Below are 24,509 nucleotides of genomic sequence, written 5' to 3' on the forward strand. Positions count from 1 at the left end.
ATAGTTTGTTCTGGAAAACATAAGTTGTTTTATTCACATACCTTGGTTTACACAAGAAAGATGTGCTATTACAATTTTATTGCTAGGCATAATCATGCAAATTTACCTATCAGTCTATATATTTGTTTGTTGGCTTTATTTGACACCTGAATGGTTGATAGTTATGCAGCATGTTTAGTTATTACATAGAATAATAAGAGAACTGCAAGTCTGTGACACAGAACTGCTTGCTTACACAGCTAGAGCCCGTCTTAGAAAGAAAGGTGTGTTGAAAGTTTAGAATTCTGGATCCCAAAGAACTCAAAGTGACAAAATGCCCGTAGACAATCCCAGATACGCAACAACAACGAATGTATAAAATAGATTTTAAAGCTTTGCCTTTTAGCCAGTCACTATCTTTTTTTTCTTTTTCTTTTTTTTTTCCCTAACAGTCAGCAGCATGTTGCATTGAATCATTTTTATCTCATCCTTACAAAGCCATTTTGGAAAGAATTGATTGTAAAATTGCATTTAGTTGGTGCTAGAGATGAGAGTTAAATATTCAAAAGTATGCATATTCTTCAGCAAGATTTTCTTACTAACATGACATTCTTCAGAAGTGTTTACGTTTCATAGTGTGTATGGGTACAAATGAGAAAATTCTGAAATCATTATGCATATCATAAAAATTATGGTACAAGGCCATTTTCAGTATGATTCTTTTAATCTTTGCTTTCAAGACAATTGCTTTTATTTGTCTGTCTCAATTATAGCATTTTTAGTGAGGCAACATGGTCTTCTCAGATCTTCATAAATTGTGCATGTGGAACCATTGCTAAAAATTGTGAATTTTTTTAATTGAATAGTGACTGTTAAGAAAATCGTTCATCCTTTCTAAGTAAAAGAAGTGTGCTTCTTTAGTAACATATGTTTCCTATCACGACCAAATAATATTCTCTTTTTTTATTCCTGTTGGCATCGCAGAGCCAGTAGAAAATGATTGTATTCTATTGAATGAATCAGGAACAGAATTACTAATCCAGGCATAGTACCGGGGTGGCGGCGGGGGGGGAACAAGCCACGAAAAAAAACCCTCACCAAAAACGCACAACTTCATAATACAGCTTGATAAGTTTATGAAAGGAATATCATAACTTATGTTTTCAGGATAAGACTGACCTCATTTCAAGCTTATGGTAATAATTGATTTTCTAAGTCCAAAGCAGATTTATACAGTTTGGTTGTAAAATAGTCTCAGAAGATAGTAACACATTAAAAAAAAGTCAATACTGTTAAACTTCTGTGCAAATGTTGTGAAATGCAATGTAAAATGGGATGCTATTATGGAAGCACAACTGAAGTGAAAAATTAAAACTTGAATTTCCATATAAGCTGAGTCACAGGTGTATATTATACGGGGAGAGAAGGAGGAAGATACTAAGTACACTAAGTGATTTGTTTCAGAAGTGATTGGGACACAATAAATTTAAACTAATGTTAGCATAACTGCATTCGAAATTCTATGGCAGACCTGCCACTACAACTTTAATTAGTTGCACATGTTTCTTTTCATAATTTCTGTAGGCAATCGTGAGGTAGTTCTGCTACTAGACAGTGATGGAAAAAATAGTCTTCATGAATGTTTGAAAAGAAAAATCTATTGTTATGGTTTGTCAAAGATGAGTCTATGGGATCCTTTTCATTTTACAAAGAATACTTGAGAGAATTACAACATTTTTGCTTTTTTTTCACTCTCCAGAATGCAGCTCGTATTGTTCGGGCTCTTTTTGAGATTGCCCTTAGGAAACGTTGGCCTGCAATGACATATCGACTACTGAATCTCAGCAAAGTCATTGACAAGCGGCTGTGGGGCTGGGTTAGCCCTTTGAGACAGTTCTCAGTGTTACCACCATCAGTCCTCTCAAAGTTGGAAGAGAAGAATCTCACTATAGACAAGATGAAGGACATGAGAAAAGATGAAATAGGTGAGAAATCAGCAATGCTGATCTGCTTAAACTATTAGCAATCAATGGGCAAGGTAGAACTAAATCTGAGCCATTCATTAATATACCCACTCTGGTCTGGAAGCCATGTAGACACATGAATATGGTATTATGGTCTGTCCAGTAAAGAAGGTTTATTCAGCCTCCACAGCTTGTAATATGGCACAGCTTTGAGGCTAGCCAACATCCTGCCAAGCCCAGAACACATATGGAATGGAGATGTATGTTGATATGTATCTACATGTACATCTATGTAAGCATATTTATGTTGACCTGTGCTTCCCTTCTTGCTCACATTACGTAATACACTACTATAAAACGCATCTGTTTATTTCTGTCAGTTCGGAAAATATGGCTTTTTTTTTTTTTATTGAAATACTATTAACGTGAAAAAGAATAAAAGCAGATTATTATGTCCTGGTACACTGTCAGTAAATGGCCTGCTTCTGAAATACTGCATTAATTTTCATTGAACGTGGAGAATTCATTGTCACTGGTGTCATTGCAGCAAAACCTTAATGGAATTTTTTAAAGGATTTGACACTTCAATAATGAGAAAATCCACAAGCCTACTGATAGACATAATGACAATTTCTAGTATGTGTGTATAAACTGTTGTGCATAAACTGTGTGGCAGCTGGTTGAAGTTGAAAAAAAATTTCCTTGTAATGTATTTTTTTTTCCTATCTTAGTGTATTTTTTCTTATTTGGGCTTTCTTTGCACCTGTTCTTGACAAGTTGTTGAGAAGCAAACTGTCATGCTTTTAAAAATCTAATTTTACAATAAAAATACAATTCATATTCACTGCTTTTAAAAAGTTATGACCTCTGATGTGGTATGTCTCTCATTTGACAAGAGAACTACATTCCTAACTTAGGAAGCTTTGTTACATGCCTAATTTAGGTTGGAAAAAGTTGAAAAAATATGTAAAAGTTTACAGAATTAGAGTCTATATTTTTATTTAATAAGTTAAGCAAAGGACTATGACAAAATTTTAAAAGCTTACTTTAACTGTGCATTGTAATATATAGTAATTTTAAATGTATTAAAAATATAACATTTTATTTGAAGTGCTAGCATTATCCTTTTCTATTCAGAAACGTTATATCACTTCTTTATTCAGATTTGTTAATTTGTTGTGTATTTGTGCAGTGTTTTTAATACTTAATATTCTTTTTCATTAATTGTATTAGTGCTTTTTTCCCTTTCTTTTTTGTGCTTCTTTCTCCCCATACCTGTCCTTGGAGAAGCAAGAAAATTTGTATTAAAGTACAAAACCAGTTTTGCTTCTTTCAACATAGTGGGACAAGTATTGACAAGATGGAAATGTATCAATATATACCTATAAAATTTTGTTTTGTATTAACTTAGTTTGAAAGTAGATGACACCTGGGATTTGACTGTGAATATAGGTCATTGCTGACTACATGTGGTGGTGTTTCATGTTCTTCAGCCTTATAAACATCAAAGCAAGTTGATCTGGGCATCTCTGTGAAGTACTGTTACTAGGCATACTTCTTCCTGTCTAGCCTTTCTTTCTGACACCAAGGGTGTGAAGGAAGTGCTTGCCTGACAGCCACCTTACTTTCATTTGAATTCAAAGCCATGTTGAAATGAGAAAAGGCACAGCTTCCAGGTGCCGCCTTGTTCTCTGATTCAATGGGACTAGTTTCAGTCTTAGCATTTCTTCCCTTTTAAATGTTGTGACCTCGGAATAAAAAAAGATAGGAGCCACCTGACTAACTCAGTCCATGGCCTAGGGAGAGATAGAAGCATCAGGTGGGTGCCAGCTCACCCAGTGGATGAAGAGCTTGTTGTGTGCAGAGATCCTGGGTTCCAGTGTACCATGGACTGGTCAACACCAATCTATGCGCTATTGCAGTGTAACCATGGAGCTTCCAGAAAGCCAAGAACTAACTGTATTATCTGAGATAAACAGTCCTGTTTTTTCAGAATAAAGATGACAATCATTGTGGAATAAGCTAAATTTATTCTTCTTTAGTTCAACATAGCTATTTTCTTGAAGAGTCAGCTTTTGTTCAGAAGGTTTTAAAATTTCTTAAATGCCATTGATAATTTCTCATAAGGTAACTATTTTTAAAAAAGGGGGGGGGAAGAAAGTTTTTTAATGTTTTATAGAAATTGGGAAAGGAACCTTATTTTCCCCTAGCAAAAAAGGGTACAAAACCTCAGTGCTGTCCTGTACAAACACAGAAGCTCACCTCACACATCATGATATGGGCAGTGATTATTGGCATGAAAAATTGTACTTGCCTACATAAGCTTATATCTTTATTTGTAACTCCAGAGTATAGATAAACACCTGTGTCAGGCAAAATCTGCCAGTTTTTTAAATAAGAAAAAAACGAAGAGGGAAGGTCAGGATCAATATAAAAAAATTTGCAATTGCAGGATGTTATGCGCCTAAATTTCGTGCAATAGCGAGAAAAAGTTTGTATCTGTTTTTCACTTTGCACATAATGCAAATGATGGGATTTCTTTTTTTTTTTTTTTTTTTAAATGGGAAAGTGTGCACAGGAACCACATAACGATATTGGAAAATATCGGTAGCCATTTGTAAGCTAGCTTTTAACAGTGAGTACTTATGACCATTACAATTAAAATCTAAAATTTGCTCCACATAATTATATAAGCAATTTCAGTGAAAATGTGATAAATCAATCTTCGTTCCCTAAGTAAGCTAGAAGTTGCAATAATTTTTAGGGAAAAAAGAAATCACTGGTACATACTTTCTTTTATATTTAAAATGAAAAGCAAGGAAACAGAGATAGCAGCTGTAAAATACAAGTAGGAAAATTTTTTTAGTTCATATAATCACTTTGTTGCCTTAGTTACCATGACGGTGATAGAAAATAGAAAACATTGCAACATTTAGTTCCTCCTCTGTCTCAGTTACACACTGGAGTATTCTGAACGATCAGAGCTGCTGTGAGATGTTTACTAGTTGCGTGCTTTTTTAAGCTATTACCTACCTTTACTCAGTTTTATGAAAAGCGTTCTGTCTGCTTTGAATCACTACACGGGAACTGTAGAAGTTCAAATGTGTGCCCTTCATTAAGTGAAAGGTCAGCATTCATGCTCTAAAAAGAACTGTATGGCTTGGTAAGAGCCTGGTCAAAAAGTCAGTAAAGGAAAGGGAACTAGCTTGACATAATATGTTTTCAGTGTGAATTCTTAATAGTTATTTTAACCCCTTAGTTATAGCCAACAGGGGGGTTAATACTGATTTTTCTAGGCTCTAAATTGCTAATTCAAGTTAAGTATTACAAAATATTCAGACATGCCAGGTCAAGAGAGTCAGACATTTACGCCCCTAAGAGCAAAACAAGCAAGCAATAATACTTCTCTCTAAAAGCCTATTTGAAAGTCGGAGTTGTATTTTTTTTCCTGGAAATGCAAATTTGTAACACCTAATGTTTTCTTGGCAGGTCATATGCTGCATCATGTGAAGATTGGGTTAAAGGTAAAGCAGTGTGTCCATCAAATCCCCTCCATCATAATGGAAGCAACAATTCAGCCAATTACCCGCACAGTGCTCCGGGTTCGTCTCAACATCACTCCTGACTTCACGTGGAACGATCAGGTAAAAAAAAAGGAGATAGAGGAAGGACAAATTAATTTAGCTTCAGTAAAGGAGATGATCACAGGGACTCCATAGCTGTTAGGATAAGAAAAAAAAAACTTATTTTACCTAAAAAGCAAATTTGATAATAGGAATGGAATGATCTTTAAGACTTGTAAAAGAAGGCACCCAAAGATCATCTTTTTATTTCCATTAATTGTTACAGGATTGCGCTCTTTTTAACATGTTGAAGCAAGTGTTTATACTGAATATTAATAGTAGTCACACACAGATTTGAGTTATATGCCCAAAAAGGAGAAGCAAGAAAAAGGGAGACACAGGCTGTCTGAACTATGAATGAATGTCAGATGAAGAAATAAAGCCTTGAAATACCGACCATGTATGCCAAGTTCTGCTGCTCTTTATGGCTTTACAAATGTACATTCACATCAGTGCCTTTTTTTTGTGTTAGGACTTATCTGAACAGAAAAACTTGAGATATGTTTGGAATTATATTCAGCTGTATTTTATGATGCAAATTTATATGAAAGGAGTTGTAGTAGTTGCACATTTAGATATACCCACACCCTTTGATTCAGAATCTGTTCATTAGAAATAGATTTAAGATAAATCTAAATGAAATACAAATGTCCACATGGGGGCATTGTATTGTTGCTGGTGCTTCTGAAACTTTCCACAGAAACAAGGCAGATACCTCAATGGGCAAGCATATTTTTCTTTTTTTTACGCATAGGAGATTTGCACTTAAGATAAATTACTCTGAAAGGTGGATATTAAGTATCTGTTCTTTTATTAAAAATAATTTTTAAATCCCCTAGATTACAAATTTACTTTAATCACAAGTAAATTAGAGTTTTACTCCACAAACATTTAGGTGATTTTAGAATTTATTTTCCCTTCCTAAAGGCTTTTTCTTTTCTTCTGGAAGTTTCACAAGTTAGCTTATGAATGGGACAGTAACAATCAAAATATAGAAAGTTAGATTTTGTTTGCTACCTGGATTTATTACAGTAATATTTGAATGGATTCCTAACATGAATTGTAACATGAATTATTTTTTGCTGCCTTATTAATGTGCAGTACTTCAGAAGGCAAACAAGCATTACTTTTTAGGACTGAAACAAGTTTTGTTATTCACTCTTCCATCCAGTTTACATATAATCTAATAAAGAGGAAAAAAAAAATGACTGTTCTTCATATTAAACATCTTAATACAAAGCAATTTCTTAATCCATTTTTAGATTTTTCTACAAAATCTAGGTTCTTCTGTATTTTCACAAATTTAAAAGGGGTCCACACAGAATTATACTCTCTTACTTTAATTATGAACTTCTAAAGTTACAGCAAAACTTCAGCAAAAATCTATTTTCTGCTATGACCCCTTGACACAGTTTTCCTAATGGTTGCTTTAGAAACATTATGATCATTTTGTTAATTCAACTTATGGAGCATTTTTTGTGTGAATTTGTATATTGGTACTCATCAAAAATTGGAAAACTTTTTTTTTGCTTTTTTTTATTTTTGTAAAGTAGCTGTTGATTTTCTTGTTTCTTCAGTAAATGAAACCTCTATCACAGTAAATAAACAAAAAAAAGCTGTTAAATTTTAATAGTCTCTAAACATGAATAACTGTCTTTTAAATTCAACCACGGACACTCCAAAACTGCTTCTCCATCTTCACACAATATTTTGTTAAGCTATTCAGGAGAAGACTATAGAAACTTATAAGTATAGCTGTAATTGGTACAAAAACTATCTGCCAAAAAATTCCATTCAAAGAATGGAAGTAGGCAAATAAAATCAGAATAATAAAAATTTAAATATCATGTTAACTGAAATACCTTGCTTGGCTAACATTTCGTGGTTTGAAGACTGTTCTTTTACCTGGATACTTAATTCTAGAATGATCTCATCACAAATTTTGCACTTGCCTTTACAAGAAAAAGATCTGTTTTGATAGTTATGAGATATGACATCATCTTGATCTTTAATGGCTGCAGTTTTCAGTGCTGGGAGCCCTTAAGTTCAGTAAAAGTGTGTGAGTCGTATCCCTGTGGAAAATTCCTACTCTATTGTTAGAAGAAAAGAACTGTAAGCATACCCAGATAGAGCAAGTAAGCCTTACTGCAGCCAGGACAACTCCAGCAGAAATACAGAATATGTAACTAGTATTAATTAGCGGAGTCATATATCAGATATGCAGTTTTAGGGCAATGGTTGACCAAAATACAGGTATGGGTCAGTTCTTAAGAGCTCCCCAGATTTCTTGAGAATCATTACTGTAGAGTGTTACGTTGCCTGTTCCCACGTTGCCCTTCTTTCCCCGTGCAGCTTTGTCATAGTACTCTACAAACTAAGATGCTGTTACAGATGATAATAAAATTTCTGAGCTTTGAACTTTATTGCCTTCCTTAATTCTTCTTTCCTCTCTTAAATTCTCCTAAAACCTGATGAAGTCTCACTGTAATTTTTCAAAATGTCACCTGCAGTGACCTGTGTCCTTTCAGTTTCACTGCTTCAGTTCCCAGTGAAGCTGCTAGTGAAATTCGAATGTAAAGAAAAGGAATAACAGTCTTTACTGTCCATCTACTTATCTATTGTGCAACCGTGTTAAAAAAGAAACAAAAGCACCTTAGTTCTAGTCTTAATACATGTTTTTGTCTTCAAAAGCCAGTACAGACTGTTTTACAACACATACACAACAATGAATTATGCTGAAAATAATCAATACTAGATTCCTGTAGCATTAAAATTGCCATTAGAAGCTACTATGCGCTTTTGTGTTTTTTCCTATTAACTAAAGTTTACGAATAATTCCAACTTTTTTTGCATCTTCATACTGGTTTTGCACCTTATCACAGTCTTCATCAGAAATATAAGAAATCTGTGTTCATTTGATAGTATGTCTTCCATACTCTTACTATGCATTTTTCTTCTTTTCCTAGATATAAGTAGAATTCTTGCACATTGGCACAAGTCATTTTTTCTGACAAAGAAACAAAAATTCTTAACTGAGCATCCCACCTAGCTACAATTTGTGGCTGGCATTGCAAAATAGGATGCACAATAAAGCAAACAAAAATCTAGGATGGAATAAAGTGTTGCCAGATGGCATGAGGGTCATCAAGAGACAGCTCTATTTATGTTCTTCTCACTTCACCTGCAGCAATGACTAGATCTACAGCCTTCTGAATCCACTTACTCTATCTTTCTAGAGGAGAGGAGAAGAGAGAGAGGAGGAGAGAGGAATGTCACAATTTGGTGTCCAATTTTTCCTGAATGTTTTTGACTGAAAAATGAGCTGTGGATAGCAAAAGACAATCCCCTATACAGAATCCAAAGACAAAAGTAAAAGGAGGAAAAAGTAGCAGGAGTCCTTTTTTAGGAGCCTAGAGGAAGCCCTGGGAGTTCAGTCTAAACAGCTGAAGCACTAGCTTCAGTAGCATTTGTATCATGTCCATTTATATTGCACGTACCTTAAGCAAACTCTTACTGAAACATAATCTTTAAGCAGACTGACATAATTAGAAATGTTATATTGCTCTTGCCTCTGATTTCTGTATTTCTGTATTCCTTTGTAAGCCTACATCATTTAGAATTATATCTGGTATACCCAGCAAATCTAGAGAAGCTCATTACAACTAATAACAGAGCTATCTTTTCTGCTCTTAAAGGTACATGGCACTGTTGGAGAGCCCTGGTGGATTTGGGTAGAAGACCCTACTAATGATCACATTTATCATTCAGAGTACTTCATCATTCAAAAAAAACAGGTAATGGATTTTATTCAGAATCTCATAGCGAGACACAAAAAAAGTTAGTGAGATGCAGATTTGTAAGGTCAAACAGTATTTTGACCTAAGCAGATTTTCAAATCAGTAGCACAGCTTTCAGCTTCAGATTATGTCCCTCTTTCTCCTCTTCTTGGTGGGACATTTATTTCCAGGTGAAAAAAGAAAAGACTGTAATGGTTTTGTCTGTTCAAGAAAAAGATGAAGAGCCAGCCTTATTTTTATCTTTTGAAGTCCATGAAAACAAAATCCACTCCCAGTGGCAAAATATTTTATAAAGATGTGAACAATTTGCACATAGAGTTGCACACATATTTTACTGCTTTGTGTTGGTAATGTTTATGGAAGTGAGGCAAACTATGATTTTTCAAGTTATTGATTTGTCTGAGCAGTAATTATTCTCTACATGTTTGCATTAGGTCATTACGAAAGAACCTCAACTGCTGGTGTTCACAATCCCAATTTTTGAACCTCTTCCTTCTCAATATTACATTCGAGCTGTATCTGATAGATGGTTAGGAGCAGAGGCTGTATGTATCATAAATTTTCAACATTTGATTCTTCCAGAGAGACATCCACCCCACACAGGTAACTTCAAATTTGATCATTTTGTTCTCATTCATCTTGCTCATATCCATTTTCCTTATGATACAGCAATAAATCTCTTAACATCTGCTTCGTCGTAGAAAAGTGTATGTAATTTCATTTTGTGATATATTTGCATTGTTGAGCCCATTTCTTCACTAACTTTAAAGCTCTCTAAAATTTTAAATTCCTGAACAAAAAGTAGCTCATTTCATCTCAACATAATACCAGCCTTTGGTTATTCCAGGTTCTCTATAAACCACAGGAAAATTGAAACTGCCATTAAAACTAAGCAAATCTCTATGTTACAGTCTGTCTTAGTGCTTGGCAGTGTTACATTTCCTTTAGACTGGTTAAAAATAATCGTAGAGCGGATGGTTTTATTATAAATGGCATTCAGTAAAGAAAAAGCACTTAAAATTTTGAAAATGTGAAACATTTTACTATTTTTACTAAAATAAATTCACCATAGCAAGTACTCTTACAGTACTGAACATCGCATTTCAACTCAGCGCTGCTGAGCAAGTCATGGCCTTCCCCTCCCCCTCCTTTTTTAACACTTGGCACAGAAGCATATGTTTGTGTTTTGCTTCTTTTTTTCTGGATACATAAATTGCTTTATACATTCATTGTGCCTGATGTCATTGTAAAACCTTTCCACTGTAATTACATTTGGCTCATCTAGCAGTCTGTGAAGTGAGTGCCTTCAGAAATATTCAGTTCTCATACGGTGTTGTCCTTTGGCATGCATAAATTCACATGTGTTTGTGAAGTGTTTAGCTATTGTTATACTGTACCTACACTGTCTGGAAAAGCATGTGTAACCTTTTTATCTAATTGACTGATCACTGACTACTATTCAGAAGAAACAGAAAGATATTTACACATCACCAGTTATGGAGCCTCTAGGATTTATGGTAATTGATTTCAATTCCCATCTGGTTCCCACTCAACAATGAAGTACGTAGAGGCCCTGCTAGGCAAAAAACCTTCTTTCTCCTCAACAGAGCCCAAGAAATCACAGTTTCAGTGGGAATGATAAAACAGCCATAAGGTATCAGTGAAAAGCATGTGAAGAATATTAGACATCATTGCCTCAGTAGATTTTATGACTCCCATATCATACCTTAATGTGAAGCACCCTGAAAAGACAATGGGACCTCCAGCCACACAAAAAAAAAAACACACAAACCCAAACTTCAAAGCAAGCATCTGCATAGCAGAATCACTGCAGTCTCCTTAATTTGGTAGGATTCCAAATCCAATCTGGTTATATATATCATCTTCCAAATTCCACAATCTCTAATTGTTTGGATAGCAGATGCCCTCAAGATATATTGAGAATCATATATTGAAAGGCTGTTTGTTTATTTATTAAGATTATGTCTTTAATTACATGTTTAAAGGATTAGATGCAAAATTTAGTTGTACTCATCTGATTTGTATTACTCCGTCAACTTAGAAACTCCAAAGAGTCCTTCCTTCTTTAATAGACTTTTTCCTTGAGTCTGAAATATACAGACTATGCTGTCCTCTGACTCCTCATTCTGCTATCATAAGAAGCTGGACACACATATCATCTAATACAGTGATTTTAGAACTTACTATGAGTGGGTAAAAAGGAAACAGCTTTAAGAAAAAGACTAATTTATGCAAATGGATGGTTCACAGCTATAGAATACTAACAGCAGTACTTGCAGAAATACTTCACAGCTATAAAACCAACTTTTCATTATTCCTCATCGAAGTTAACAATGACCCAAATGTGGACTCTGTGTCATATGAGAAGTTAAGTAAAACAATTTCCAGTATAAGTTGTTTTCCACTAAGGTATTAGTTAGTTTATTATGAAGATAAAGATACTATGTTACATCATGGCATCTCTTTTCATGCACATCTGATTATTTTGTGTTTTAGAGCTTCTAGATCTTCAGCCTTTGCCTATCACAGCTTTGGGACATCGGGAATATGAAGTCCTGTACAAATTCACACATTTCAACCCTATCCAGACCCAGATATTTCATACACTTTATCACACAGACTGTAATGTTCTTCTTGGAGCGCCTACAGGTTCTGGAAAAACTGTTGCAGCTGAATTAGCCATCTTTAGAGTTTTTAACAAGTACCCCACATCAAAGGTTTGTAAAATAGGTTTACTAGAATCGTTTTGTGTAGGCATGTTTTCAGCAATAGAAAAGCCTAGAAAAAGACTATTGCAAACTGAATTTTGCTTTCTCCAATTTACACCTGTCTGGATACAAAATGGTATGTATGTAATGTACAAAATTTTGTACATTATGCTTTTATTTCAATTTTATATATTAATCAGTGTACAACTACAGTTAAATCTAAAACCATGACGTACAGCCATGCTGGACTGACTTACCTGCGTTTCCTGCTTTAATCTCCTTCTACTAGCAGTAGTACTGTTTTATAGCTATTAGTTCCCCTCCATGTGAATACAACTAGCTCAATCTCTCTCTTATTTAGACAAACAAGTTGCAATTAATTACTAAAAGCTAATTTTCTGTTCCAACTTGCCCCTGTGTTTTATTTCTTAAATTGCCTAAAAGCTGAACAACTCAGCTTTTAGGGGTTTGTTTTCAAAGTCAATATATATATATATCTTGACTTCGCCATCTTGTCGTAGTTAACCACATTTTAGCTTTTAAGTCTTTGGAAAAGACACTTGTATCTCACTGTGAGGTTTAACCAAAGAATAACCTTTGAAATTAACAGAAATCATGTACATAAATCCCTTGTTCACCTTTGAAATTTCAATATCTTCATGTAATTTGTTAGTCCGAGCGAAGTAAACAAGACACTTCAGCTGACATTTTCAGATTATCTATCAGACTTACAAAATAGCCAATTCTCAAAGCAATGTATCTTTTAGGTTTTCATAAAACTGAAAAACTCGCTATACATTTTAAAGAATGTATGTGAATTCTTCGTGTAGCAGTTTCTTCATGTTCAAAAGCTTCAGAATATTTAATCATAAATCTGTAAATAAATATCGGTTCTAAATGTCAGACTATACTCCCCAGCACAGCAGGCTGCTTTGAGGAAATTATTTTGACTTTTTGCTTAAAATAGTCAGCTTTTTAGTTTAATTGGTAATGTTTTAATAATTCAATGACATAACTAGAAATCAGGTAAGGTATTGCTTGCTGGAAATTCTGATTATTTCTGTTCTAGACTGTTAGGTTGCAGATTTTATAGTCCTGCCAAAATATGGCATTATTTATATGTAGAGCTTGACATTAAATGGTGTGATAAATACTTCCATTTCAATAAATTATTCTTTTTCTTTCTTAATTTATTTGCTTGTTAATGGCTCAGGAAACAAAGCAGTATTTTCAAGTGTTAAGTCTGTTTTAAAGATAATCGTGTTATAGGTAATTTAAGGAACTCAGCCTTTAATCATTTTATAGGTAATGAGTATGTTAGAATCTCAAAAATATTAAATAATTTTTTTCCTTGTAGGTATACTCTAATAAAGGTTCCTTGTTTAACTTCTGGTTTTATGACTTTTCTTTTGCAGGCAGTGTATATTGCACCCTTAAAAGCACTCGTTCGTGAAAGAATTGAGGACTGGAAAGTTAGGATTGAAGAAAAACTTGGTAAAAAGTATGTTTCTCCTTACCTAATCAGAGAAATGAGAAGCAAAAGAACAGCCCATCAAGTATGAATAAAATCTACGGAATACTCTTGAGTATTTCAAAATAGGTTTTGATTGTATACTATCCTTCAGATTTCTAGTACTTAAAAAATAAAAAATGCTGTCACTACAATGACTGTTGATAGCAAAATCAAAACGAAAAAAGGGATACACTTTGATACCCAGCTATTTTCATTCTCATTACTTGCCAGTATAACAAATGTGAAGCTCGGATTTCTCTCTGTAGTATCCTTGGAAATTGAAATTGCAATCCAAAATAAGCTTTCTTTAGAAACCTCAGCTATGAGGAACTCATAGGAGTTGCACAAACTGTATCTTAGTATTCACATATTGTCCTTCCTGTAGAAATTAGATATAATTTTATTGCTTGGTAATATTATTTTCATGCTGATCTTCTCAGGTGTTGGAGTTCAGCCATTACTTTATGTCATATAAGGTGTCTCAGTCATGTTGATGCTTTCCAAAATTATAGGTTCTTGTGTTTAAAATTATACCAATAGGATGCATTATTTAGGGCCTTTTCCTTTCCTATATATAGCTTTTTTTTGTAAGTTAAAGCCACAGGTTTCAATAGAAAAAGGTGCTACTCTCTGTACATGAAATTACCAATGAGATTCCCACCATTATCGTAGCACTGACTTATTAATTGACAATTTTTTGTTTGCTTGTTTTCTATTTTAATGGCCTGTGAGGATAAATTATTTACCTCATAATTTTAAAATATTTTCAGGTAATATTTCCCTTTTGAAATTTACTCTATACTTGTGACTGAAATTTTGAACTAAAGATACACATTACTTTGAGGAATTTTTATTAGATGTTCCGCTGGATGTAGAATGTGTCATAGAAATGTCAAAAATCCATTATATTCAGTCTAAAATGGTGGAACATCTCAAATGCTGTTTGTAGAACTTGGAAGGATAATAAGGCAAAGAATTGGAAAAACTCTGCTAATTTTCCCAAAAAATTACCTGAGGATAATTTCGGCTCAAGTCTTAATGGAACTTCAGCAACAAATGCAGATACACTGCAATCTAGCCATGTTACTCAAACCAGAAATCTATACAAAACAGCAGGCAACAACTTGGTAGCTTTCATCCTGGCTATGACAGGATGTTAGGGTTCACATTATATCATACTAATATTCTTATATTATCTTCATTTTGAAGAATTAACCATAGATGGTTTGGGATTTACATTTGCCACCTTCTTTTTATATGGTTTTGCTAAGGAATGATATTTGGTATTTATATGGTATTTTCTAGGAAAACAAAGAGGCAAGTTTATTTACTTAAAACACTTTTTTAAATCCTGTTAGAAGTATTTGACCAGAAACAAAATGACTTTGTTTAATTTTGTTTCTTCTCTATTTAAGAGTTAATGTTTAGTAGGTAGTACTTGAACAGGAAGATGTTCTAAAGCTTTGTAAAGCCAAGCCACTACCTTTCTTGATTACAGGGTTGTAGAGTTGACAGGAGATGTGACTCCTGATATGAGAGCTATTGCCCAAGCTGACCTGATTGTTACTACCCCAGAGAAGTGGGATGGTGTCAGCAGGAGCTGGCAGAACAGAAGCTATGTTCAGAAAGTTTCCATTCTTATCATAGATGAGATCCATCTGCTAGGTGAGATGTTTTGTTGTTTTTAATCAGAATTGTTGCTAAATTTGGGGAAGTGTGCTGGTACTTATGACGTGAATATACTTTGTGACATCCAAACCTTTTCTTTTTCTATTTTTCAACGACCTTTTCATATACTAGGGGATGAGAGAGGCCCAGTATTGGAAGTTATCGTGTCTCGAACAAACTTCATCTCATCTCACACAGAGAAACCTGTAAGAGTAGTTGGTTTATCCACTGCGTTAGCAAATGCCAGAGACCTTGCTGACTGGCTAAATATTAATCAGGTATGAGAAATGTTTCGGAAGATGGGTAGGTATTTGTGCTGCAGAAAAACAAAATAGCAATTTACAAGATAATTCAAGGTTAAACTCAAAAAAAATGTTTTCTTGTAGATGGGTCTGTTCAACTTCCGACCATCAGTACGCCCAGTTCCTCTGGAGGTGCACATTCAGGGCTTCCCTGGCCAGCATTACTGTCCTCGCATGGCTAGCATGAACAAACCTGCATTTCAGGGTAAGCAACAAGCTTCTAGACCTTTTCCTTCTTTCTGTAAAAGAAAAAAAGTCTTTGAGCACTTTACACAGTTCATTTGCAGCACATTTACAACATGTGTTACTGTATGTACTCTTGGCATGTATAGGGGGAATCTGCTCTGCTAATGGCCCAAAGCTATTTGTCTGAAATATAAAATGTGCTGCAAATGCAACATATAATAGAGGAGTGTAATGTATTTAGAACAGAAGAATAAAATTAGTGCTAATGAAGGGGAAATAAAATGTGTTTTCTCTTAGTGTTTGACACCATAAAGAAACATTTGTGTAAAAATATTTGAAATTTAGAAAGTAATAAAACCATTCGTATTATTAATCTGCTGAGGTATTTTCATATGGACCACTGTATGTAAGCATTAAAAAAAATTGTGAACAGAAGTTGCAAGTCAGGCTAACCTCCTATAATTCTAGTTTCAAAGCAATAACCATAAAATTCAAAATTTGTAGTGCATCCAGATATGCTTCTGTTTTCAATTTTTTATTCTTAACAAAGCTGGCAAGCAGGATAGATTTAAGAAAAACTCTCGTATTTTATTCGAACATGTTTTGTTTTGGTTACATAAGGAATATTTATTATATCAATTAAAAATAACCTCCAAAATAAATTCTGTAATGTGAACTGTTGTTGATTGTGAGGTGACATTTGTGAGGTGACTTTTTAGCTGCTTTAATTAGCCTTATGACAGAAGCAAAGTATTGATTGTGGACTAGAGACCAATCTTGACAGCTCAGATTATTTACACCTCCACAAGAGCATTGTACAAAAACACTAATGAACTATAAATCTGTCTTGGGCTGTCCTGCCACACCTGTTCCTGAAGCAACAAAAATCCATTAGATGCTGGCCTTTTAAAATATATAGATATATTGGCATATATAGTTGTAAAGTATAAATACGCATGAATTATCCTATTTCAATAATTTCACAACTGTATAGTGTATGTATATGCAGGAGCATATGCTGGGTAGTATGAAATGCAGAACAATATGTGATGGTGGATAGTATGAAATAGTTTTCAGAAATTAACAATGCATAAATTTAATTGCTAGAATGAGAATTACATGAGAAAACACACAAATGGATTTATAAGAGATTTAGAGAGAGTATTTGAAATTCTATGTACACCTATTTATACTTCTAGTGCTTGTTGATATCGAAAATCTGTAGATGTATGATGTATTGAGGGCTTTTTTCCCCACTTGTTTGACGCAATATAGTCAAGGTTATTTTAGCATTTCCATGGCAATACTTATTCCTGAGACCATAAAAATTTCACTGCAACCTGAAACTTTTCAAACATGGGCTGAGCAATAAAACGCTTTTTTTAAAAGTCCTGAAGAATAATTGGTTCAAATATATCAGCTCTCTAGGCATTGCAAAGGGAAACTAATTTTTGTCATTAAAGGGCCTAATTCTCAAGTTCTGTTTTCCTCAACAGCAATTCGGAGTCATTCTCCAGCCAAGCCTGTTCTTATTTTTGTGTCATCCAGACGTCAGACAAGGCTTACTGCCTTAGATCTGATAGCTTTCCTAGCCACCGAGGATGATCCCAAACAATGGCTGAAGATGGATGAAAGAGAGGTTAGAATTGTTTTACCTGCATTATTTCTACTTTGCTTCTATTTTATTGATGTTTGTTTGAAAAGAAAATACATCTAAAACAAAAAATTCATTTGAGGGTAGATTTTGAAACAGCTATGCATATGCTAAATTTCAGTATGTATTAAACTAGTGTCAGCATTAAGACCATATAAGCATCTTTGCAAGATCTGAACTTTAGAATGCAAACTCTTTTATCTTTGTTTTTCCTGCATATCTATTATTAATGCTAGTTCTATTGTCCCAGACAACATGTATCACATGGTACAAGTCTTTGATACAAAGATAAGACAAAGAATTAGAAAGAGGACTAGTGTTCTCCAGAGTTTGCAGCTGGAAATCTGTGATATATAGATGTTGAGCTGGAATTTAAACCAAATCTCTTTCAGTGTTTTACGAGCAAAATCAACCTTCTCATAAGATAACTCTATGTGTAGAGGGTTATGTATATGCATATATATCTCGTGTGTATACATGTACGTATATCTAACCGTCTATATTCATATATATATAGATACACTGCAGAACTAACCCTTTAGGAATGGTTCAGTCTTGTATATCAGTGAAATAAATCAATGTTATAAAAAAAAATTAAGATAGCTTCTGCCAATATCTCTGTTACAAGAACATAAAGACTACAAAGTTAAACCCTCATATGCTAAGCAATGCTGAATAACGGTTTAATTTTTTATTCCTTTTCAAGCAATATAATCTTTAATTACATTTTCTTGTATTGCTTCTCAAAAAAAATACTTCTTCCATTTATTGCAAAACATGAATGATGACCAAATAATGAACAACTATGCAATATTCTTTTATCTGCATTCTTCAAAATGTATACTAGATTTTGTTTACTGAACTCAATTAGGCACCTGCTCTGAATACAGAATTATTTATTTCCTTCTGGACTAATAGTCCTGATTATAATATATAATTGCCTCAGAACAATTTTTTTGTTTATATTCAGGTTTCCTAGATTTTGGAATTTTGCTTTTTCTAATGGTTGCAAACCTTCTGCATAGAAATTTCTGTGATAATATAGGGCCAAAACACAGCAAAATGTACTCATAAATACAAGATCCAAACCGAATATTGTATGAATACTTATATATCAAAAGTTATATGAATAGTTATACAATTTATACCAAAAAATATATGCCAAAAAGTGTAGGTTTCTAGATGAAATTATTTTATTTAGTTTGCTCTTTGCAAAAAAATAAAGTGTGATTTTTCTGAGATAAAGCATAACATCTGTATCCTTCCTCTTTTGGATGGATTTTAAAAGAGAAAATGGATGTCTTGGCTGATAAACTACTAGTACTAAAACATGTCTCAATTTGATGTTGCTTTTCTAACTGTATAACCTCTATTTAATGTTTTCTCGACTATAACAAACTTTTAATATCAAAATCATTACTGCATAGTACTCTAGTACCTTGTGCTAGTTTACTGTATTAATCTCACCTACAATTAGAATATGCAACATGTAGCTTGCCCTCAATGACTTGCATTAATATGAATAGCTTCTCATGTCCTGTGAGCCACTACTATCCTGAAACGAACCGTAACTGAAGCTTCTTCACTTGCTGGAAAAGGGTTTTCTATTAGGAGTCTGAATTTCATATGTTTCAGAATAAACCTCTGAAGATTTTGAAAGAGGAGCCAACAAGGACAAGCAGACTTTGCATTTATTAGTTCAATAATATTTGCATATGATTTGTATTTGAATTAATAGCTGAATGTTTGGAGCAGAAGATACCTACCAGGTTACTCAGTTCTGATTACATAAATGTAAAAGACTAGGATTAAGTCCTAAACTGTTATATCTTACCACTATTATGTGGAACACAATTGTGTTTGATGTACCCACAATTTCAAGTAGACATTTCTTAAGGTAATTATGGGACCAGTTTGTAGTTTTGTGTTTTAAATGAGCATGATTAGCCCGAGTTTCATTTGACATTGAAACAAAGGACAAAGCTATACTGCTTAATTCTTTATCCCAAATAATTTTGGGTTTTTTTAAATTCTAACCTCAAGTTATATTAAAGTCAGGCTTGAACTAGGTGAAATAGAGAAAATTCTCCTGTACTGCTATAGCAGTAGAACTAGTAGAACTAGTGAATACTTACTTTATAGTAGGTAATACTTACTTTATAGTAGGTATTCCCTACTTTATAGTAGGTATTTCCTGTCTTAAACACTTGCCCAAATATTTCAAGTGTTTCTCATTTCCATATGGGATAAAAATGGACCAGTTAGAAGAAATAAATTGTTGTTGCCTTTAAACAACATCTTTTGTTGCATGTCAGTTTTTCATGTTTGTTTTTTGCCAGCCAGTGTTCCTTTAGGGGAACTTACAGACAAATGACTTTATTTTCAAAATATTTGTAATTTTAATTGTCAAGTATGTTGAGATATAAGAGATTTTTCAGAAATGGGTGTATACAAAGTTTACAAGCTTTACAACAGGCCTTGGCATTTTTCTTCATTCAGCCTTACTTGTATGATATTAATTTTGGCTGACATAAGATTCCTTTGAGAACTCATTGGTTAGTTTTGTTTAATGGTGTAATTGGTTTTGCTACATGATGGCCAAATGTTAGTCTATGTTTATGTTAGCTTTCCAGTGAGTAGACTTCATAAGGCCTCTTAAATTGCTATAAACAATGCCATCCTTAATAACAACTGGAAAACTGATATTGATATAGACACAGATTCTTACAGTCATTAAAAGTGATTTTTCTCTGTTACCCTGCATGGCAGCTTTTCTGTGATGGTAACAGAGAGATTCAGGCCTTGTGGGGGAGGGATTGGAGTAGGGGAGAGACCAATGCTCAATCTTTGTTACCTGTTTATCAGCTATGCCATCATCTTAGCTTCCCTCATCTTCTCTGTAGAGATCCTCCCTGTAGTGCCAAACCAGGCTCTCATTTGCAGCATGTGAAAGATTCCACTCACAAAACTCCAGACTGCTTCTCTTCACAGTATTCTCAGATAACAGGCAAATCCACCCCCCACTCTGCCACTTAGCTCCAAGTATCAAATTTAGACAATAATTCAATGAGTTATATTTCAAAGGACATTAACTTGTATGAAGCCTCTGGAATACGTATTTGTATGTATAAACGCCATACAGAAACAACACCTTCAGCTGTTGCCACGAAGCAGACAACAGCATACCTGGATCATGGAGGAATCATACAAGATGTTCTTTTCCTCAAAGGAGTCAGTAGTCTAACAGGTGCAACTGAATTATAGTCGAGAAGGAAATTTGTTCTACATCCATCTACTGAAAATACATATTACAGGCAGTTCCATCAGGTTTTGTAGATAGTTCTTCCTGGATGCTTTCCTTGAATTTCATGTCTGATGTACAGTTTTCTGCTCATACCCATGTTCCCTCAGTATTCAGAAAGTTGAAAGGTGTTCAGAAAGTTGAGACAGCAGTCAGTCTTCACCAGACTGAACAGTACTTGATGAAAATTGCTGTTTCTAGTACTGATAAGTTTTCAAATTCTACTGGACCTGCTGTTGTACAACAATAGTTAGATCTGTTTAATAGATTCTATCCAACTAAGTTTCAGGCTATATCCATGCTTTTTATGAAGAAATGACCACTCAAATACCTCATGTCTAGTTTAGTCTGAGCAAGGAAGCCTCCAATGATGTTGAAATATCTTACTGACTGACATTTGTAACTGATACTTCAAAGCTCATCCCTACATTTGCCAATTGCTATCCATAGCACATACAGAAGTTCTTCACAATTTAAGCAGGACTTTCACAGTTTGCCCAAAGTAGTGCATGAGTGGGCAGTGTCTTGGAAAAGAAAAAAACAGTTACCTATTGTAGAGCCTTAGAGGTGGGTTTTTTCCTTTTTCTGTAGGGTGCATTGTCCATACACATTCCAAAATGAGCTCTCTACCCCTCTTACGATTTGCAGTCCCAACAGTTTCTTTTTTGCCAAAGAGGGAAGAAGCAGCTGAAGCTGCCTTCCATGCCATTTGCGGTAGTTGCAAGGGCTCTTCAGTAGATACCACTCTGTCAAGGTTGTGCTAGTTATATTTATGAGGCACAGGTGCATCATGACAAAAAGGTGAATAAGCAGTGAATGCATCTCAAAAAGAAGGCTACCCCTGTAAACAGAGTAATTCTTCCTTTCTTTTTATTGTTCATTGATGCTGATGAAAAAAGAAAATTTTATGCTTACCCTGCCTTTTTATATATCATGAGATTGTTTTTAGTATACACTTCTACCTAAAATTCTAATTTGGAGCTGTCAGCCAGGACTGTCATGTTCAAGCTCAGATTATCCTTTTCAAAACAGACAGTGCCACCAGTTTGTGATGGTAAGCTTGGGTACAATCAGTTATTCTGTTCTACATTAGGAGCTGACTAAAGAGGAGCAAGTCCTTCTCTTTCAGAAATTGCATCTACATCTGTGGAGGCGGCAGATGTTGCAATCTTTTTACAACATAATTTATTAGAATCAAGTTTTCAGTTTATTTATTTTTCTCTAATGTTTTTACTGCTTTTTGTTTTTAACCTAAAACAAAAGTACAAAGTAGTATTTATTGTTTATTGTTTGAAGTTTGAATGCAAGTTCTCACCAGCAAACAAGCAGGGTGTTTTCTTATTTGGGTTTTGGGGTTTTTTTAAGAAATTTCTTCGCTGGCCAGATAATTGGATTTTTTTTTTTATATATTTACAGTGCAAGGACTGAGAAGAAATGTAGCCATGTACACAGTTTTAACTTTAACCACAATGATTTTTGCATTCTGCTTTGTGCATCATTTTACCATCTGCATCTTGTTAAGACATTCTTTATGAAACCTCTAGAAATAACTAAAATCCTTTAGCACAAACATACCTACTGTAATATTCAATAGCATCCATACCAGGCAATAGCCAGCTTCCACTGAATTCAAGGGCATTTGAATGAAGGGCATTCGTTGACTCCAAAAGAATGAATCAGGCCCATACTGATTTTGCAATTTTTAGAGCGTATAGACGTGTGTGAGCTAATTGTGGATTTACATGTGTGTTCGTACTCTATGTGGAAACATGCATGAAAGTGAACTAAATTTTACCATGTAGTTCTGTTTTGCCTTGCTAAAAAAACAAGCAAACAAAAACAAAAAAAAATCCCAAGAATTGTTGGAAAGACAAAAGATGACTTTTCCTTCTCTAACCTTTAAATCAAATAACCTGTTATCTCCATGTTATTGTTCTGAGGTAATACTGTGCTATAAAACAGGAATAGAAGAATCTGGTCTGTGTCATGGATAGGTATATTGCTGTCTTTTAGATGAGATTTTTAGTGTTAAATGTATATGTTTTAGTAATATATCTCAACTGCTTAAACCATATTTTCAAATGTTTCTTGAGTTATCTTCTTTGAGGTGTTTTATGCATTTTGTTTGTGTGGGTGAGTTCTGGAGTATGAGGATAATACTCTTCATCAAAAATTTTTTTTTTTTTTTTTTTTTTTTTTTTAATTTTGTAAGGTTAGGTTTTTCCTGCCTTTAAAGATCAGGAGTGTACCCGGGAATGATTTCTAAGTGTTTCACTCATTATAGAAGTTCAGCTTCCTTCTACAAGATGTTGTTTTTATGACACAAAAGTGTGTCATAAAAAATTAACATTTAGCTATAACAAGGAGATGTTTTTATTTCACTTAACATCTGTAGCAGATGTGAAATATGTAATTATTTTTGTAAAAGACTTCATAACTTTCACGATTCTTTTGTTTGGCACATCTTTCTTCTATTGGGCATTTTAGACAATTGATAAGCATTATTCAGTGGCATATGGTCTGAGTCTGACGTGCTTTGAAAAGAGTACAGAGTACTAATAATGAGGATTCTGTGAAAATGGGAAAACCAGCACAACAGATATGCTTTGAGAAAGTATGGGGTTTTAGCATCTTGAAACAATATATCACACTCAAAGGGACAGAATTGGGCTGCACAATCTGTTAGCTCATTCTTGTCCAATCTGGTCTCCTCCTTTCTTTTGGAGCCAGCATTGTCATCAACTTGCTGAATTATACTCTGACTGGAATGTATTTCAGGCACAGGGTAATGTATCTACTTAAATGGAATCCTATCTTTCTACAAAAGCTTTTTAAGTATAATAAATTTAAAATATAAAAAAGTTCTATTAGCTTAAAGTAAATGGTTCAACAGTTTACATATGTGCAGGAACAAAGAAAATGACTACTTACTAGTTTGAGAAAAATCTAGCTTGTTCAGAGATTAGAATATAAAAGGTAGAAATAAACTTTATTTTTTAATAATTAATATTTTGCAATGCTACTAGAGTCCCAAATTGGTTTTCAAAGGCTTTTTATTAAAAGGTGTGTTGGGAAAGCACAGGAGGTATTTTTGTTTATTCATCAAAAAATCTGTGAAGGATAGCAAAACCTTTTCTGCATGGGCCTGATCCTGCCTGTCTTGGAGTCCAGGGAAAAATCCCTCCTTGCATTCAGTTCCCTGCATCAGTGTTGTATCAGTAACATGTATATTTCCTTATATTATTTTTAATATACTTTTTCTGTCCTTAAGATAAAATATATTTTCTTTTCCCTTTTATGAGTTAACATTACAGTTGTTTTCAGAAAGATAAATAGTAAAGAAGTTATAACAATGCAGAAACATTAGATTTGTTTTATAGTCATGATGGTGTGTCTGTTTCTGGTTAATGAACCTATTAATTGTGCCATTAATTCTTAATAGAAGGTGACAATATTCTTATACTACACTGACATAAGAGAGTTATATTTTTAAATAAATTGTCATGAGAATTTTAAGCCTTGGATTGTGCCTATGGGTAAAATAGTTGTGTTTATTACATTGATTTATGTGAAAGTAAGGGGTCAGCTAAAAATGACTAGGATTCCCTGCTGCTAAAATGACAGGATAGTAGTACATGTGCCAGCTCTCCTGCTAAGGGTTCTTTAGTTTTCCTGTGGTAAATTACATGCTTTGCAGGTATGACTAACAGCACCACAGGCCACCGCTGTAATACAAGTCAGAGGGGAAAAAAAATAACCACCACTGATTGTAAAAGCAAGAAGAACATCTTTG

At 34.0% G+C, this 24,509-nt stretch overlaps 1 protein-coding gene across 1 annotated transcript in view; it reads left to right on the forward strand.

The window, feature by feature from the left end:
* Positions 1-24,509, forward strand: part of ASCC3 (activating signal cointegrator 1 complex subunit 3) — a gene marked incomplete at its 5' end in the record, with an annotated part of 156,710 nt that overhangs the window by 70,516 nt on the left and 61,685 nt on the right. The window contains 10 exons of the mRNA XM_010288161.1: positions 1,739-1,964; positions 5,433-5,587; positions 9,262-9,360; positions 9,798-9,966; positions 11,881-12,101; positions 13,508-13,593; positions 15,104-15,270; positions 15,406-15,551; positions 15,660-15,780; positions 17,258-17,400. Coding sequence (XP_010286463.1) covers positions 1,739-1,964; positions 5,433-5,587; positions 9,262-9,360; positions 9,798-9,966; positions 11,881-12,101; positions 13,508-13,593; positions 15,104-15,270; positions 15,406-15,551; positions 15,660-15,780; positions 17,258-17,400 — 1,533 coding nt within the window. The remainder of the gene's footprint in view (positions 1-1,738; positions 1,965-5,432; positions 5,588-9,261; positions 9,361-9,797; positions 9,967-11,880; positions 12,102-13,507; positions 13,594-15,103; positions 15,271-15,405; positions 15,552-15,659; positions 15,781-17,257; positions 17,401-24,509) is intronic.

Source organism: Phaethon lepturus, unplaced genomic scaffold (genome assembly GCF_000687285.1).
Source record: "Phaethon lepturus isolate BGI_N335 unplaced genomic scaffold, ASM68728v1 scaffold14555, whole genome shotgun sequence".
Classification (NCBI taxonomy): Eukaryota; Metazoa; Chordata; class Aves; order Phaethontiformes; family Phaethontidae; genus Phaethon; species Phaethon lepturus.